At 36.9% G+C, this 19,978-nt stretch overlaps 1 protein-coding gene across 1 annotated transcript; it reads left to right on the top strand.

Annotated features, from left to right (window-relative positions):
- Window positions 1-931: 931 nt before the first annotated feature.
- On the top strand, window positions 932-1,970 carry LOC112722050 (uncharacterized). The gene is made up of 2 exons (XM_025773030.1): window positions 932-1,430; window positions 1,519-1,970. The coding sequence occupies exons 1-2, from the start codon at window positions 932-934 to the stop codon at window positions 1,968-1,970; spliced, it is 951 nt and encodes a 316-aa protein (XP_025628815.1).
- The last annotated feature ends 18,008 nt before the right edge of the window (window positions 1,971-19,978 follow it).

The raw sequence follows: 19,978 nt of genomic DNA on the forward strand, positions 1-19,978 counted from the left end.
AAAAATAAGACCAATCTATCAATAATGCATGAAAATTATGCTTGATTTGCTTGTATTGAGAGTTGTTCTTATGAAATTGTTTTTGAATTGGTCTTAAATTTTTTGAAAAATTAGCCGTTTGAAGTATATTTGATGCAAATCGAAAACTTTTGGGACAAAATTGAAACAAAATAAAACTTAGGGGTATTTTTGAAACTTTTATCAAACTTCAAGGACAAAAAATATACTTTACCCTTAATAATATTATTTGTAGTTAGTTATTAATGAAGTTAAATGATAATTAGTGTTTATTCATCAGTAATTATTTATGTGCTCATAATTTTAATTAGTGTTTATTAATTATTTTAAGATTGATGTAGGTAGAGATTGATTTACTTTTGTTGGACTTATTAAATATTTGTGTATTAACTATTTATGATACGGTTGTTGTCGTGGCATAAATTCCTTTTGTCGCAGATGGTGAATTTGCCGTGGGTATGGAATTCAGTTCTAGGGAAGCTGTTATTAGGGCGATGAAGATTATACTATTCGAAGAGGTGTAGACTACCGGGTGTACGAGTCGGAGCCGCTGACATTTTATGCCAAGTGTACGCAGTATGGGTCAGGTTGTGATTGGCTTATTAGGGTTAGCTTGGTGAGCAGGAAGTACTGTTGGGTTATAAGGAGGTATAATGGTAGTCACACTTGCACCAGAGCAACCATTTCTCAGGATCATTCAAAGCTTGATTCGAACACAATTGCAGAAGTAATAAAGCCGTTGGTTGAGGCTGATCCCTCGATAAAGGTGAAATCAGTTATTGTGGAAGTGTAGTCCAAGTTCAATTACACTGTCAGCTATCGAAAAGCATGGTTGGCTAAGCAAAAGTCAGTGGAAAAAATATTTGGAGGTTGGGAAGCATCGTACGAAGCTTTGCCTATATGGTTTGAGGCCATGTGTCATAAGGAGCCATCAACAGTTGTTCATTTTGAGACTATGCCTGCCTATCAAGGCGATGACTTAGTTACGGATATCCGGGTGTTACATCGAGTCTTTTGGAGTTATTACCCCTGTATTAGAGCATTTAGACATTGTAAACCGGTTGTCCAAGTAGATGGGACTCACTTGTATGGAAAATACAAGGGTCGTCTGTTGGTTGCAGTTTCACAAGATGGAAACAACAATATCGTCCCAATTGCATTTGCTATTGTGGAGGGAGAGACTTCTGATGCGTGGCATTTTTTTCTGAGTAACCTGCGACAGCATGTAGTGACTCGGAATGGTGTGGGACTAATCTCTGACCGACACGAATCCATCAATACAGCTGTGGCCCGCAGTAACGGAGCTTGGTCATCTCCCAGAGTTTTTCACATGTTTTGCATCAGACATATAGAGTCGAATTTTTTGAGGAAGTTCAAGGCACCGTACCTACAAAAACTTGTCGTCAATATAGGTAACCTTATTGTAATTTAAGGGTCATTATTAATAAGTAGGTACTGTTAATTTTTTTTTTTTGTAATTTGTGCTTTCTTGTTGCGTAGGATATTCGAGGACGGTCCGCGAGTACGAGTTGCATTACCAACGTTTACGAGAGCGGGGCGAGGCTTATACAGCCTGGCTAAACCGAATACCCTGGGAACAGTATGCATTGGCATTCGACGGTGGTTACCGATGGGGTCACATGAATACGAACCTCGTGGAATGCATCAACTCAGTATTGAAGGGTGTGCACAATCTCCCCATCACCGCACTTGTGAAAGCAACTTTCTACAGACTCAACGAGTTGTTCTCTCGAAAAAGAGTCGAGGCGGATGCTCGGATTACTGCCGTCTGCCGGCCATGTTTTTCTGAGATTGTGACCTCCAAGTTGCATGCAAATCAACTTGCATCAGGAAACATCCAGGTGAATTGCTTCGACAGGCAGAATAAGGTCTTTGAAGTGCGTGAAATGCCAAGTGGAGTGGAGTATGTCGTCGACCTCCGTCGACAATGATGTGACTGCGGTGAGTTCTAGGTGGACCGAATTCCTTGTAGGCATGTGTTTGCATGTTGTGAAAATCAACGATTAGATTGGCAGGTTTATGTTTATGAGGTGTATAAGATGGACCAAGTAGCCAGGTTTAGGCTACTGGAGAATCCTACTACATGGCCTGCTTACAACGGGTCTCGGTTCGTACCAAATCCGTACCTAAGACGAGTTACCAAAGGTCATCCAAGGATGACGCGCTTCTTGAACGAGATGGACACACGAATGTTACGTTGTCCTAGGATATGTAGGAAATGTGGGGCTGAGGAACACAACCGTAGTAGATGCCGTCAGGCAAGTGGTGCAAATGCCGACAATGATGCTCAGTAGATTTATGTATTTCGTGTTAAATCCAAGTATGCTATGATATTTTCTACCCTGTATAACTTATCTTTGCCACAAAGTATGCTACTTGAAACATTGTAACTGATATCAAACTACTGTATGCCATGTTCGATAGACAAGTATTACATAATTTGCATTGTAACAATCCATAGAACATTTAAACAATACATGGAAAAGTGTTCGATGAAGTACACTGTAATAATACTAAATACACAAAATCTACTTTCTCCTTGCCCACTTTATTTTGTCCACAAGATCCTTGCATTTTTTGGAGATCCTTTTGAACATGGATGGAGTGTATCGATTAGCGTTACGACGTGGCAGATCAACCCTAAGATTGTAGCATTTTCCTGCTCCAGTTGGAGTACGTACCTCACCTGTGTACAACTTAATTAGTTGAGTGAACAAGTTTCTAATATAATCAAACCAACACAAATGACTTAGCATGTATACAATATGAGCAAATCATCATAAATGCATATAATAATCAATTGTCCCAGCAAGTTCAAAGTATAAGCAATTCAACCATATATAAATACAACATAATCAAACGAAGCAGCAAGTGTGTAAAAAAAGCAAATCAACCACACATGAATTTAATATAATCATATGACCCAGCATGTATATAATATAAGCAAATCAACTGTAAATGAATATAATATAATGAATTGGCTAAAGATTAAAGCAATAATAAGACCTAAACCATCACCATCACTGGAATCATCATTATTCGATATGATGTGGTAAACTGTGTTTGCGGTACATATGGGTTTGAGCATTGCGGTTGTTCTTGTGTAGGTGGAAGTGGAGGCGGAGGTGGAGGTAGTGGTGGAGGTGGCAGTAACTGTGGCTCCTGTTCTCCATTGTTATCATCCATGAATTGATTACCCTCCTCATTCTCTTGACCCACACGATCTGACAGATTCAAGTGGTTGCCATATCTTGCACGGTACCAGTACATGTAAATATCCAACGGATGCTGTGGAGGCATGGGAAGCTCAGTAAGAATATAGTTATACCTGTTTGTCCACTGCATCACCCAAAACGAATGAGTCGTGGCCGTTGCCCAGTCAAGATTCTTAGGACCAGTCAAGACCATTCCGTGTGCCTTGTCAAGATTCCGTTCCTGATGAGGAACTCCCTGAACGAAACCAAACTGTCTCCTAAATATATCGGTTGCATGCCATTCAATGATTTCAAAAGACACTAGAGGCACCGTAGCGCTCCACACAACCGAGTGCATGTAGATATCTGCAGAAATTATATCTGGATCAATGCGCTTCACAGCATAAGCAAGCCACACAAACTGCGATAAATAAGGGAAACAGATTATTACAACCCAGATAACATTAACACTAAACCCGAATCAGTTACTTCTTTAATAACCACACACCTGGCCTTCCTGGAGATCATCCAAGTTTTTTCTAAAATGCTCTAGTGTAAGGTACCTAAAGCGTCGGTCTCTGATGAACGTGATTTTGACGGTTTAGAATTCATAATAATGAAGTCTCATTGTAAAGTATAATTTCTAAACCAACAAATAACCCTTTCATACAAAAAAATTTTTGTCACTAAAATAAACCCCTAAATTTATAAACCGAAGTATTGGAACCTCGAGTCGTTCTCCCTAGGAATTGTAATAAAGTGTCTTGTTATTGGCTATGGAGTATGTTTGGGGTTTTTGAGATTTTAGACGAGAAATATAAATTGCAAAGGAAATAAACTAACAACTATGAAAGCTCTTGGCAAGTTATGAGAATTAGAAGTCCTATCCTAGTTATCCTCCTCAATTGTGATGAGAATTATCCATTACTACCACTTAGTTAACCTCTAACCATGGAGGAAAGTCAAGTGGATGAATCAACTTGATTCCACAAGTCCTAGCCAACTCCCAAGGGAAAGACTAGCTTTAGTGGTATCCAAATCAATTAGCAACTTTTAATTATCAATCATCAAGGGAATTAGATAACTCAAGCATCACTAATTACTCCGCCTAGGCCAAGAGGAACAAAATCTATACTAAAATCCAACCAAGCATTTTGTTAAATACTTGGAAGGCATAAAAGGAAGGTAAAGTAAATTGGCAACAACAATGAAATCTAACAACAATTATTGTAAGGAATTTATAACAACAATCAAAAGAAACACAATTATCATGAATTACCTCAAATTGAATTGAAGGAAAATAGAATGAACAAAAGTAGATCTACAACAAAGCATACAAACAAAGTAGAAGAAATTATAACAAACAATAGAAGAATGATGAATGTAACAACAAAGAATTCAAGAGCAGAGATAGATGAAAGCATGAATTAAAACCTAGATCAAAGACTAAACCTAATCCTAATCCTAATCCTAGAGAGAAGTGAGAGCTTCTCTCTCTAAAACTAACTAAATCTAGACCTAATGTGTGTGTATCAATGTCTCCATGCCTTCCCCTTCATTCTTTGGTCTATTTAGCCTTTTCCCGCCAAAAACTCAGCTCCAAATGGGGCCAGAAACCCTCCAAAATCGCCAGGCACAAGTTCCTCTTTAAAAATCACGTGCGACCTTTGGCGCGTACGCATACAGTGCGTGTACGCGTCCATGGAGCATTTTCACAATGCGCGCGTAGGCGCATAGTGCGCGCACGGGCCCATGAGCTTTTCCAAATCTTTGGCTTTTCATGATTTCTCCACTTTGTATGCTTTCCTTTCACTCCTTTGATCCTTTCCTAGCCCTTTTCAATCTGAAATCACTAGCAAACACATCAAGGCATCTAGTGGAATCAAAAGAAGATTAAAACTATCAAATTAAAGGTCTAAAAAGTATATTTTCACATCTTAGCACAAATATGGAGACAATCACAAAATCATGCTGTTTCATTGAATAAATGTGAGAAAATGTTACCAAAATTCTCTAAATTCAACACAAGATAAACCCAACAAATGGGGTTTATCAACCTCCCCACACTTAAACCAAGCATGTCCTCATGCTTGAACCAAGAATGAAGCAAAGGGTATGACATTTATTCAATGCAACTAAATTATCTAAATGGAAACTATCTAAATGCAACTAACTATATGAATGCATATGTTTGGTCAAAATAAATCAACTTCCAAGAGAATATATGTAAGCACAAGGGCTCAAACAATGGAAACCAAATCCAACCCACAATTGTATTAGATTATCAAAAGGATTTACAAACTTGCATGAATATAGATGATAGTGATGAACACATTTAATTGAGCAATCGAACCCTCACCGGATGTGTATTCGCTCTATTCACTCAAGTGTTTAGGGGTTGATTCACTCAATTCTCCCCTAATCATGCTTTCCAAAATTTGTTCTTCATCTAACAATCAACAATCATTCAATGCATGCATACAAATATCATGAGGTCTTTTCTATGAGGTTGTAATGGGACTAGGGTTAATGTAGGATCATATATGGAAAAGTGGACTAGAATTTGAATCTTTGATTAGTCTAGACCTTCCCACCTAACCTATATAACCTATACAATTAAGTTCTAATCTAACTACCCATTCTTCTCACTTTTTACATACTCATGCATTTTCTTTTTTCATTATAACACATATGCATTGATCTTTATTGAGCTCCACTTTGGGGCATTTTGTCCCCTTTTTATTTCTTTCTTTCTTTTTCTATTATTATTTTTTTTCTTTTTTGTATTTATTTTATTTTTCTTTTTTTCTTTTTCTTTTGTTTTTCTCATTCATTTTTTTTCTTTCAAACTATATACAAGAGCATCAATGCATAAGGTCTATACACTTAATCAATACATGAGTGTACACCTAATTCCCAAATATATAAATACAAAACACCCTTTTATCCCAACCAATGTTCCCAATCTCCCCAAATTTGAATAGTAAGCACTCTCACTAGCCTAAGCTAATCAAAGATCCAAACAAGGGACTTTATTGTTTTCCGCTTTAGGCTTGTAATGTGCTAAAATAAAGAACAATTGAGTTAAACGTAGGCTCAAAATTGGTTAACAATGGAGAGTAAAAGGTAGACTATTTGGGTAAGTGAGCTAATAAAATAATGGCCTCAATCATATAAATGCATGAATACAAGGAATAATTGGACATATAGAATTAAACAAATCAAGGATCACAATCATAGAAAGAGAACAACTTCACACAAGAAGGAAAAATAAGTGATTATAAGATGTAACCACACCAATAGGCTCAAAACTCACAAGCTTGTGTTCTTAGCTCAAAAACATGATCCACAAAAGTATGAATTCAAGCAAGTTCCACAAAAAAATTTCTAATCAATTGGAGTGGTGCCCTATAGATAAATTCTTTGAAAAATTCATTGTTTTGACTAAGCTTATTCTAAATGCAATGTTGTGATTAAGAATTTCTAAAATTCCTTAGTTTACCCTCTTTTCTAATCAAAACAATTTCTTTTATGCACAAAGGGTTTAACTAAGTTTTCAACAATTCAAAACATTTTTCAAATCACAACCACAAGGCTAAAATGCAATATATACAATAAAAGCGTGCAACAACTAAAATAAAAGTATCCATACTAGCAAATATATAAAAAAATCCCAAAATAGTGTAAAATGAAACAAAGTAAGATGAACTAAGGGATAATGTCCGAAAAAAGTTCACCAAACCCACCGACGGTGACGGCGGTAACCTCCCCACACTTAAGATGAAGCATCGTCCTCGATGCTACTGATCGGGCTCATGATGAGGGTCAATAGTCGCATCGGCCTCCTGCTGGATCTCAGACTGGGGCACTGGCTCCTCGGCATGCTGCGGAGTATCCTGGGTAGCCTGTGTCTCCGGAGGTACCTCCTGCTGAGTCGGCTCCTCAACATGCTCCTCCGCGTGCTCTGCCTCATGCTCTGCCTCGTGATCCTCCTCATCGGAAGCGGGAGAGTCAGGGAGAAGGGGTAGCTCAATGCCCTGTGATACAAACACCTGGTCTATGCGGTCGAGACGTCGCATGATACGATGCTCGCTGTGCTCCATGAAACAAAACAGGCGCTGAACTAGCAGGTAGGTCGGCTCGGGTGCTGGTGATAGTGGTAAAGATGCTGCTGCTAGTGCTGAAGAAGAAGATAGTCCTGCCGCTGCTGTGGAAGATGAAGGTCTAGCTGCCTCTATTGCTGCTCTAGCTCGAGAACAGCGCCTGGATGGGGGCTTCTCGTGCACCCACGTACCCCCACGGGATAGTAACCTCCTTCTCGTCGTCGTGTGAGGGTGGTGGTGTCACATCATCGTCCATCCACGGGGCATCGGCTAACTCAATCATCCTAGTGACCATGGTGGGAAATGGTAGAAGGCCACAGATGTGTGCTCGCCACATGCCTCACCTGATCAATCGGGGGAAGTATACCTCCTTCCCCTCCATGACACAGCCGATCAGAAGAAGCATATCCATCGGAATCTCGGAAAAATGGGTAGTAGGAAGGACATAGTGGGCGAATATCTGCTGCCAAGTCCGAGCCTCTCTAGACAAATAAGCGAATAACATCCTCTTGGGCTTCTTGTTGTTAGAGTCCATCACCCAAGGGGAGTCTGGTGTGGCAATAACACACTTCAGCGCCTCATAGTCAAAGGTCATAGCATTCATAGCTATCTTTGCCTGCTGGTATGCACATGTGTCACTGGTCTGGGGTAGACAATGCAAAACACCCTCAATAGCAGCCTCAGTCTCTAGAACCTGTCTGCCCCGTAGGTGGACTGACTCAAGAGTTGTACGGAAGAGGTTGCAGTAGAACTCCTTGAGCCATGAGATGTTTATCCTTCCCAAATCCCTATCAACAAACCCTAAGCCTAATTCCTGAATGCGGGTATTTATGGAGCGCCTCAGGTCATTAGGAAGGGCCAATTTCTTCTCAACGTTCAGCTTTGTCTTCCGATAGGTAGGAAAACAAAGCTCACAATAGAGATTGGGGAACTTGTATGTGTCAGTGGGCGGTGGCAGCTGATTTTGCTTATCCACTTCATTAAGTGGATTCTTTGCATAGTTGGCATAAGGAGAGAGGGTGGAGGCTTGAGATTTCTTCCTCTTTCTTGAGGTAGTAGCATTTTTCTTTCCTTTATCGGCCATTCTGAAAGCAAATATGACATGATATAAACAAGTAGCCAAGTAGAGAGATAGCAAGCAAGTAATGCCATATTAACATGAAGTGAGTTAAGAAAAGAGAATTCTTGGAATGCAAGTAATTACAAGGTAGCAAAGAAAAGAAGGTCACAAACCAAGAATGCAAACAATAATCACATCATGCTTGTTCGTTAAGCGCAATGAGCATCATACCCCAAAAAGAATGGTTAAAGAGTTAGTTGAATGCATAAAAAGAAAAATCAGCAGGTTAGGCAAGGCAAAAGTTAGAAAAACTGGTTCAAAGGTTAGGAGCATGATGGTCAATTGCTTAATCATGAAGAATGAAGAAAATGAAGGATAACAAGCACACTCACAATTATGAGGAAGAAGCAGTCATTGATGATGAAATATGAAATTGCAAAAATAGCAATTAATTGAAGGCAAGTCATCAATCAATGTCGCGGTCATGGATAATGCAATAATTGGTGTTGACAAAATGAAAGTGCATTTGTGTAACATAAACCAAGTGAGAAACTATTTTGAGTGAAGGAGATTTACACAAGTTGAAATAACTAATTGTTGGAAATGTATGAACCATATTCAACAAATTGCAAGTTAAATCAAAAGATGAGTGAAGCACAATTCAAAGGCATTTGATTAACTTGAAAAGTGAAAGCATGTGAAGGTTCAAGGCAAACCACGAGAAACATAATAAACATGGAAAAATCAGCCCAAAGTTACCTAAGAATTGATCTTCGTGTAATCATATGAATACTCAATTCCAAATGCACGAAGTTCAGTCATAGGTAACATGTTTAAAATCAGAAACAATTTCTAAAAAATTGGGCAGCATTCCGGCAGTAAATCGAAGGCTCTGTGGTAACGGTGTGGCTGGATGTGACGGCGGCCTCCCTCCAGCGGTGGCGATGGGCACGAACGGCGATGGCGGCGAGGCTGGCTCCACGACGCTGCAACTTAGGGACGCGCGAGGTGGTGATAGCTCGTGAGGATGATGTCGACAGGGCTCCTTGTGACAGTCGCGGTCCTCCTTCCCTCGGTGGCGTCAACGGCGACGGTGGGTTCAGTGCCGCCGGCGCAGCTCCCCCTCTCTTCTTCTCCTTTTCTCCCTTTTTTCCCCCTTTCTCCTCTTCGCTCCCTCTGTTTCTTTCTTTCTTTCTTTCTTTTTTCTTTTCGTTTGTTTTCAGAAGCAGCTGAGTATTGGGTTTTTGGAAAGGGATGGCGGTGGTGAATGACAGTAAGACGGTGGGGTAAAAGGGTTAGAGTTTGTGTATAGAATTAGGGATTTTGGGTTTAATTTAAGTAAAATATTTTTAATAAAATTGGAGTATAAAGTATTAATATTTAAAAAACTAACTTAATCTCTAAACTTTAAAATATTATTTGTGATATAAAAATACTTATTGATTCTCAATAAATTACTCTAATTGAAAATACATGGTAATATAATTAATTTTCTTTATCTTTAAAAAAAATATTATTTAATCATAAATTTATAAATTAATTTTAATAAAATATTCTAATTAAAGTATTAGAGATAATATAATTAATTTTCTTTGTTTATAAGAATTAAAGTATTAAATTCTAAATTCTAAATTATTTAAACCAAATCATATAAAGTTCTTATTATTTTACATTTGCTAAATTTTATAATTTAAATATAAAAAATAATTCAATAATTATAAAATCAGATAAAATCTTAAATTATTTTAAATAATTAGAATTTGTTTTAATTATCTTTAATAGAATAATTTCAGGGATTAAAATACTTAATGATAAACAAATTTAAATTAGCTTTTAATAAGATCTTCTAAAATTTTTAGGTCTTACACACTATATAAAAAATTTTAATTTTTGAAATAAAATAAAATTATTTTGAAAAAAATATATACACAATTTTTTTTACTCTTAAAGTGTTTAATATTTTGAAAAAAAATTGTTATAAAATATACTTATATTTTGGGACAAATAATTAACTTGTTACAAACAATATTGAATTTTGTGACAAATTAATTTTTTGTTACAAAACAACTGGAGTTTTTGAAACAGAAACTTATTTTGTTACAAAACAATTGGAATTTTTGAAACAAAAAAATATTTTGTTACAAAATATTTTGAATTTTTGCAACTTATTTTTTTTGTTACAAAATATTACAATATTTTGTAACAAAACACCATCTCGTTACAAAAATTAACATAATTTGTAACAAAATAAAACAGGTTGTTACAAAATATTACCATGTTTTGTAACAACTTGTAATGTTGTTACAAAACATTATCCTTTTGTAACAATCACTAATTATTATTACAAAATACTATTTTTTGTAACAATTTTAAATTTGATACAAATTTTTTGTTACAAATGTTCTATTTTCTTGTAGTGATTTCAAAAAGTCATAAAATGAAATAGAACTCTGAATTGATTTTATTAGAGTAACTTATCATTTTATCCTTAAAAAGAATTTTTTTGATAAAATAAATTTTTAAAAATAATATTTTGACTCTTTAAAAATTATTTTTGACAAAATATTTATAAAAAAATCATGTTTTGATGTGTTTTTTTTTTCAAGTTTACTTAGTAAAATAAAATATTTCTATCATTTGAGTTTGATGATTTCGTACGCAACTGACAAGAAATGCACAAGAAAAAAAAAATTGAAAAGTCGTGTATTTTGTCCCATTAAATTTATTTTTTAAGAAATAAAAATATTTCTTTCTTCCAATAATAATTTGGTAAAAAATTAAAAGAGTTTAATTATGGATTTTAAGTCAATATTAGTAACTTTTTTGAAATTACTATTTTACCTTAAATGTTAATCATAAATATTTTTTTTAAATTGGTTAATTTTGATTAGTTAAAATTTCATTATTTATACTTGTTCTACTTAAAATTAGATCAAATGACCATCAAAAAGTATGTATTTTGTATTTTTTTTATGTCTATGTATTTTGTATATTGAACTTATTTTAAGTATATATATATATATATATATATATATATATATATATATATATATATATATATATATTTTCTATGTATAAATTTGTCAAAAGTTAAGTCCTTTAAAACTAAAATGATAGCTTACTGATCTTATAAATTAACCCTTCAATGAACTATACAGTTGATGATGATTAAAAATATATTTTTAGGCATCATAAACACGAAAATTATTTTTAATATAAAAAGCTACATGGTGCTGTTGCTTAATATTAGTATTTAGGATATTTTGCAGTATTATGAATATACAGAAAATTTTTAACACCATATTCAGGGGCGTGTTGCTGCCATAGTGTCAGAGATTTGTCGCAGTGCTGGACACGTGTCGTCTCCACAGCAATACGTGGAGGACGTGTTGATTACTTTTGCAGAGCCGCAGAGATTCCCTGCAGTTTTTTGCCACATATCGACGCCCCAGCAACATGCAGAGGGTGTGTTGGTTACTTTCGCCGGAGATTCTTCACAAGACTGCAGAGATTCCCTGCATCTTTTTGCCACGTGGCGGACATCGACTACAGCTATAACTCTGTCGACTGCAGAGACGACATATCCGAGGACCATGCATTTTGTATGAATCCATTTCATTTCACCTTCATGGATAGGTCAGTTCCAACCAATGGCCTTATAGTTTAGCCTCAACAACCGTGTCTGAGTCCAACTTGGAATGATCTTGTGAAATTGTACCCATGGTGCATGTGTGCCTCCCGTTGTATCTCTGTATTTTTCAACAACCTTTCTTTCGTATCAAGCTGGCTTGAATAAGCCAATCGCATCTAGGACCATACGTCTTGCAGTTTGCATAAATGTATGTGGCTTGGACTCAAAAATAGTGTAGTCGACTCCTCTAAATAGTGTAACTCCTAATTATCGCCATGATCGACTTTCTAAAACTCTATTCCATTCCGATTCTGAACTTCCCGTCCTCACTCATCGATCCATCCAAAATATACATTAAGGAAAATGTATTACTCACTCCTCACGTGCCTATGTTCGCATATTCAGAAAATTTCGGTGCATGCATGGCGTTAAGATCCAAGCATAAAAGGTAAAACGTCCATTAGTTGACTGACTGTGGGTGGAACTACTATAATTTCCATGACTGCTTCACCTCCGTCGTCATCATCATCGGCTTCGAAGGTAGCTTCGAAGTCCTCTTCGCTATCATATCTTCGTACACTTTAGTTCTATTATTTTCCATTTCTGAGTCATGTTGAATCTTATCCGCAACTATATATTGAAACTCAACATACAACTCAATCTTTGGATATTGCACCTGAGTCTGCTAGTAAATATAGAACATACGCTGCATACTTGCTTCGTCAGTGATCGGCATAATATCAAACGGTATTTGGCCTCCAAAATCAATAATGAAATTCCGGTATAGAATATTGCTCACTCTCTTTAAGATATCGTCTCTATACTTTGACAGAGACCGTATTATAGTTCCGCAAATATCATTGTGCATGGAACCAAAAACAAAAATAAATTCTCACACACAAAGTTCATCCCCACATGAGTATTTCGCATAATCTCACCGTTGTGATACACCACTATATTTGCGTTGCCTTTCATCTCACTACCAACACACTCAAACAACTCCTCTTCGCAATAAAATGGTAATGAGTTTCGCTTTATATAAGCAAAGAATCCTACACGTGACACGTGCCCAACATGCTCCCTGTGTGTTGGCCAGAATGTTGCCACGTGAGCAACACATCCCCAACGTGTTGTATATGATTTCACCGTCTCAACACAGCTCCTGTAACAATCCATATTTTTGAATTCTACTATAGATTATTTACAATTTATTTTATTAACATGAACTTATTATCTTTAGAGGACTATTTCATTAAAAGTAATTATATTAATTTTATGATTATTGAAGTTTAAATTAATCATGATTTATTCTATTAGTTTGAACTATTTATTAGAAACTATTTTAATAGACAAAATTAAATTAATTTTTATAATTATTACTATTTGAGTTTGGATTAATTAAGATTATTATATAATTTTGCTATAATAAGATATTTTAAATAATTGAAATTATAATTTTAGTAATCTATTAATAATGAATATTTTATAATTTAATTTGGATAATTAATATTTCAAGTTCAAAATCTACCGGTATGGGTAAATATCGGTACTCTTCGATGAGCTTAGCTTTGTTAATGCTTCATCATATCCTTCTATTCTTATAATCATTATGTTACTAATGTTATTTATATTAGTAACTGATAAACCACTATTTTATGGTTTATCTTGTGCTGATTTGAGTGATTTTTATCAATTCTTTACTCACTTATTCATATAATTTGCATGGTTTTACAATTCATTCCTAATTCTGTGATATAGTTGAAAACATGTTTTCTAGGCCTTTAAACTGTTAATTTTGAATATCCTTTATTACCATTCGATACCGTGATCTATGTGTTAAATATTTTCAGACTTTATAGGGTAGGAATGGCTTAGAGGATGGAAAGGAAACATGCAAAAGTAGAAGGAAAGCGAAAAATGAAGTTTTGAGAAACTGGTAGCGATGCGCACGCATGGACGACGCGTACGCGTGCCTAGCGAAGAAGACGAGCGACGCGTACGCACGACTGATGCGTACGCGTGACAAGGAAATTTGCCAAATGACGCGCACGCGTGACCTACGCGTACGCGTGACATGCGCCACGTGCAGAAAGTTGCAGAAAGCACTGGGGGCGATTTCTGGGCTCCTTTTTGGCCCAATTCCAAGCACGAGAACACAGAATAGAGGCTGGAGAATGGGAGAATCACACATCAATCATTCATCCATTCATCAATTCACAACAATTTAGGTTTTAGATGTAGTTTCTAGAGAGAGAGGCTCTCTCCTCTCTCTAGGCTTTAGGATTTTCCTTAATTTTAGGTTTATTTCTTCCCAATTCCAGGTTCAATGTTCCTTTAATTTAATTCTCTTCTACTCTTATTTGTTCTAGCCCTTTAGTTTATCTATTCCTCTTGTTGGTTTATTTATTTTTCCAATTTGGTTTGTGAATTCCATGTTAGATTGAATTTCTTATTTAATGTAATTTGAGGTATTTCAGATTTATGATTGTTTCTATGTTATTGATGCTTGCAAATTGGTTGTTTAGATTTAATATTCCCTGTTAGTTTTCTATATTTTTATGTTATTCCTTCCAAGTGTTTGACAAAATGTTTGGGAGGGTTTTAAATTAGCTTTTTATGATTCTTAGCTTCGGTTGAGTATTTAGAGACTCTTGAGTTATCAAACTCCCTTGTTGAGTGATAATTGAAGGTTGCTGGTTGATTTGGATATCTATAAAGCTAGTCTTTCCATAGGAGTTAACTAGGACTTGAGGAATCAAATTGATTAGTCCACTTGACTTTCATTTATTTAGTAAGGGTTAACTAAGTGGGAGCAATGAACAATTCTCATCACAATTGATAAGGATAACTAGGATAGGATGTCTGATGAGCGGATATTTTATACGCTTTTTGGGTTAATTTCATGTAGTTTTTAGGATGTTTTAGTTAAGTTTTTAGTATATTTTCATTAGTTTCTAGGAAAATTCATATTTCTGGACTTTACTATGAGCTTGTGTGATTTTCTGTAATTTCAGGTATTTTCTGGCTGAAATTGAGGGAGCTGAGCAAAAATCTTATCCGGGCTGAAAAAGGACTGCTAATGTTGTTGGATCCTGACCTCTCTGCACTCGGAATGGATTTTCTGGAGCTACAGGAGTCCAATTGGCGCGCTTTCAATTGCGTTGGAAAGTAGACATCCAGGGCTTTCCAGAAATATATAATAGTCCATACTTTGCTCAAGGATAGATGACGTAAACTGGCATTTAACGCCAATTTCATGTTGCAGTCTGGCGTCCAGCGCCAGAAACAGGTTACAAGTTGGAGTTCAACGCCAGAAACAGGTTACAACCTGGCGTTGAATGCCCAAAACAGCCTAGGCACGTGAGAAGCTTAAGTCTCAGCCCCAGCACACACCAAGTGGCCCCAGAAGTGGATTTTCGCACTATCTATCATAGTTTACTCATTTTCTGTAAACCTAGGTTACTAGTTTAGTATTTAAACAACTTTTAGAGATTTATTTTGTATCTCATGATATTTTAGATCTGAAATTTGTACCTTTTGGCAGCATGAGTCTCTAAACCCCATTGTTGGGGGTGAGGAGCTCTGCAGCGTCTCGATGAATTAATGCAAGTACTTCTATTTTCCATTCAAACATGCGTGTTTCTATCTAAGATATTCATTCGCGCTTAATTATGGAGAAGGTGATGATCCGTGACACTCATCACCTTCCTCAACCCATGAACGTGTGCATGACAACCACCTCCGTTCTATATTAGATTGAATGAGTATCTCTTATATTCCATAATCAGAATCTTCGTGGTATAAGCTAGAATTGATGGCGTCATTCAGGAGAATCCGGAAAGTCTAAACCTTATCTGGGTATTCCGAGTAGGATTCTGGGATTGGATGATTGTGACGGGCTTCAAACTCGCGAGTGCTGGGCGTAGTGACAGATGCAAAAGGATAGTAAATCCTATTCCAGCATGATCGAGAACCTCTAGATGATTAGCCGTGCTGTGACAGAGCATTTGGACTATTTTCACTGAGGAGATGGAAAGTAGCCATTGACAACGGTGACACCTTACATAAAGCTTACCATGGAAGGAACTTTGCACTTTTGCATGCATGAGGGAAGAGGAATACAAGAGAAAAGCTGAAATTCAGAAGACAAAGCATCTCCAAAACCCCAACATATTCTCCATTACTGCATAATAAGTATTTATTTCATACTCTCTTATTTTTCGTAATTCAATTTGATAAGTGAATTGTTTTCCTGACTAAGAGTTACAAGATAACCACAGATTGCTTCAAGCCAACAATCTCCGTGGGATTCGACCCTTACTCACGTAAGGTATTACTTGGACGACCCAGTGCACTTGCTGGTTAGTTGTGCGGAATTACATAGTGTGAAGTAAATTTTGTGCACCAAGTTTTTGGCGCCGTTGTCGGGGATTGTTTGAGTTTGAACAACTGATGGTGAATCCTGTTGCTTAGATTAGGAAATTTTTTTGTCTTTTGGGTCAGAGTCTTTTATTTTCTTTTCAAAAAAATTTTCAAAAATAATTTTTCTTTGAACAAATCTTGTGCCAAACTTTAAGTTTGGTGTTTTCTTGTTGATTTCTCTTTGGTTTTCGAAAATTTTATTTTGGTTTTCTAAAAATTTTAAGTTTGGTGTTCTATCTTCATGTTCTTGTTGTTCTTGTGATTCTTCAAAGTGTTCTTGAGTCTTCCTTGTGTTTTGATCTCAAAATTTTTAAGTTTGGTGTTCCTTGGTATTTTCCCTCCAAAATTTTCGAAAATAAGGAGTACTAGATCTAAAAAATTTTAAGTTGTGTGTCTTTTGTGTGTATTTTTCTCTTTTATCAAAAATTTCAAAAATAAAAAATATATATATATATATATATATCTTTTCTAACTATTTTTAAGTAAATATTTCGAAACTTTTCATAAAAATTCATATTTCAATTTCAAAATTTTATCCTATCATATCTTTTTCAAAACTCCCTAACCACTTTTTCTCACTCTTCATTTTTCGAAAATCTTCATAAAATATTTTCAACTCTTCTCTATTTTATTTTTATTGTAGTTTTTATTTATTTTATTTTATTATTTCGAATTTTTTTTATAAAATAAATAAAATAAAGCCACATCATCTCCCTTTCTCCATCATGGATCTAAGTGGAAATGAACAGTCCAGAAGGACTCTGGGGTCTTATGCTAACCCCACTACTGCTTCATACGGGAGTAGTATCCGTATACCCTCCATTGGAGTCAGTAGCTTTGAGTTGAATCCTCGGCTCATTATCATGGTGCAGCAAAGTTGCCAGTATTCCGGTCTTCCACAGGAAGAACCTACAGAGTTTCTGGCATAGTTTTTACAAATTGCTGACACAGTCCATGATAAGGAAGTAGATCAGGATGTCTACAGACTATTACTGTTTCCATTTGCTGTAAAAGACCAAGCTAAGAGGTGGTTAAATAACCAACCTAAGGCTAGCATAAGGACATGGAAACAGTTGTCAGAAAATTTCCTGAATCAATATTTCCCTCCAAAACGGATGACACAGCTAAGGCTGGACATCCAAGGCTTTAAACAAGGAGATAATGAATCTCTTTATGATGCCTGGGAGAGATACAGAGAGATGCTAAGAAAATGCCCCTCTGAAATGTTTTCAGAGTGGGTTCAGCTAGACATCTTCTATTATGGGCTTACAGAAAGAGCTCAGATGTCTCTAGACTACTCAGCTGGTGGATCTATCCACATGAGGAAGACAATTGAAGAAGCTCAAGAGCTCATTGATACAGTTGCCAAAAATCAGCATCTGTACTTAAGCAGCGCACCTTCCATGAAAGAAGAGGCTAAAACAGTGACTACTGAACTCAGTCCTGCTGAACAAGCTACTGAATTCAATCAGCAATTGGATTTTCTAACAAAACAGTTAGCCGAATTCAAGGAGAGACTACAAGAGACAAGGACGGCTAATATAAATATGGAAGAACAATTAAAGCAAACAAAGCAGCAGCTGTCAAAACAAATAACAGAATAATGCCAAGCAGTTCAATTAAGAAGTGGGAAAACATTAAATACCCCACCTCAAGGCAGCAGGAAGCCAAGAAATGAGCAAACTACCCAAATTTCATCTGAGGACAGTAAAAGCCCGGGGAAAAATAATTCTAGCGCTGAAACGCCAGAAATTGGGTGGAAGGCTGGCGCTGAATGCCCAAACCATGCTCAGGACTGGCGTTCAACGCCAGAAACAAGCAAGGAACTGGCGTTGAACGCCCAAAGGAAGCACAGTTCTGGCGTTCAGACGCCAGGAACAGATGAGGAGTTGGCGTCCAACGCCACTCCAGCTTCCAACCCTGGCACTCAATTGCCAGTGAGGGATCAGACACACACAAGTATTGATGACAACCTCTCTAAAAAGGCTTCTTCAACCACTTCTGTAGGAAATAAACCTGCAGCAACCAAAGTTGAGGAATATAAAGCCAAGATACCTTATCCTCAAAAACTCCGCCAAGAGGAGCAGGATAAGCAATTTGCTCGCTTTGCAGATTATCTCAGGACTCTTGAAATAAAGATTCCGTTTGCAGAGGCACTTGAGCAAATACCTTCTTACGCAAAGTTCATGAAAGAGATATTGAGTCATAAGAAGGATTGGAGAGAAACTGAAAGAGTTCTCCTCACTGAAGAATGCAGTGCAGTCATTCTGAAAAACTTCCCAAAAAAGCTTAAAGATCCCGGAAGCTTTCTGATACCATGCACATTAGAGGGTAATTGCACTAGGACAGCTCTATGCGATCTTGGGGCAAGCATCAACCTAATACCTGCATCCACCATCAGAAAGCTTGGTTTAACAGAAGAAGTTAAACCGACCCGGATATGTCTCCAACTTGCTGATGGCTCCATTAAATACCCATCAGGCGTGATTGAGGACATGATTGTTAGGGTTGGGCCATTCGCCTTTCCCACTGACTTTGTAGTGCTGGAAATGGAGGAGCACAAGAGTGCTACTCTCATTCTAGGAAGACCTTTCCTAGCAACTGGACGAACTCTCATTGACGTCCAAACAGGGGAAAATAACCCTGAGAGTCAATGAGGATGAGTTTAAGTTGAATGCTGTCAATGCCATGCAACATCCAGACACACCAAAAGACTGCATGAAAGTTGATCTTATTGACTCTCTGGTGGAGGAGATCAACATGGCTGAGAGTCTCGAATCAGAGCTGGAAAACATTTTTAAAGATGTTCCGCCTAATCTAGAGGATTCAGAGGAATTGAAAGAGCCTCTGAAATTTCCTCAGGGAGAGGAAAAACCTCCTAAACCCGAGCTCAAACCATTACCACCATCCCTGAAATATGCATTTCTGGGAGAAGGTGATACTTTTCCAGTGATCATAAGCTCTGCTTTAAATCCACAGGAAGAGGAAGCACTAATTCAAGTGCTAAGGACACACAAGACAGCTCTTGGGTGGTCCATAAGTGACCTTAAGGGCATAAGCCCAGCTAGATGCATGCACAAGATCTTATTGGAGGATAATGCTAAGCCAGTGGTTCAACCACAAAGGCGGCTAAATCCAGCCATGAAGGAAGTGGTGCAGAAAGAGGTCACCAAATTACTAGAGGCTGGGATTATTTATCCTATTTCTGATAGCCCCTGGGTGAGCCCTGTCCAAGTTGTCCCCAAAAAGGGAGGCATGACAGTGGTTCATAATGAAAAAAATGAACTGGTTCCTACAAGAACAGTTACAGGGTGGCGCATGTGTATTGACTACAGAAGGCTCAATACAGCCACCAGAAAGGATCATTTTCCTTTACCATTCATAGACCAGATGCTAGAAAGACTAGCAGGTCATGATTATTACTGCTTTTTGGATGGCTATTCAGGCTACAACCAAATTGCAGTAGATCCCCAAGATCAAGAGAAAACAGCATTTACATGTCCATCTGGAGTGTTTGCTTACAGAAGGA

The sequence above is a fragment of the Arachis hypogaea genome, chromosome 11 (assembly GCF_003086295.3).
Source record: "Arachis hypogaea cultivar Tifrunner chromosome 11, arahy.Tifrunner.gnm2.J5K5, whole genome shotgun sequence".
Classification (NCBI taxonomy): Eukaryota; Viridiplantae; Streptophyta; class Magnoliopsida; order Fabales; family Fabaceae; genus Arachis; species Arachis hypogaea.

Bases quoted from the DNA above. Each gene is read 5' to 3' on its own strand.
- LOC112722050 (XM_025773030.1), top strand. From the start codon at position 932: ATGTGTCATAAGGAGCCATCAACAGTTGTTCATTTTGAGACTATGCCT. The intron at 1,431-1,518 runs GTAACCTTATTG...CTTGTTGCGTAG, and splicing joins AAAACTTGTCGTCAATATAG to GATATTCGAGGACGGTCCGC.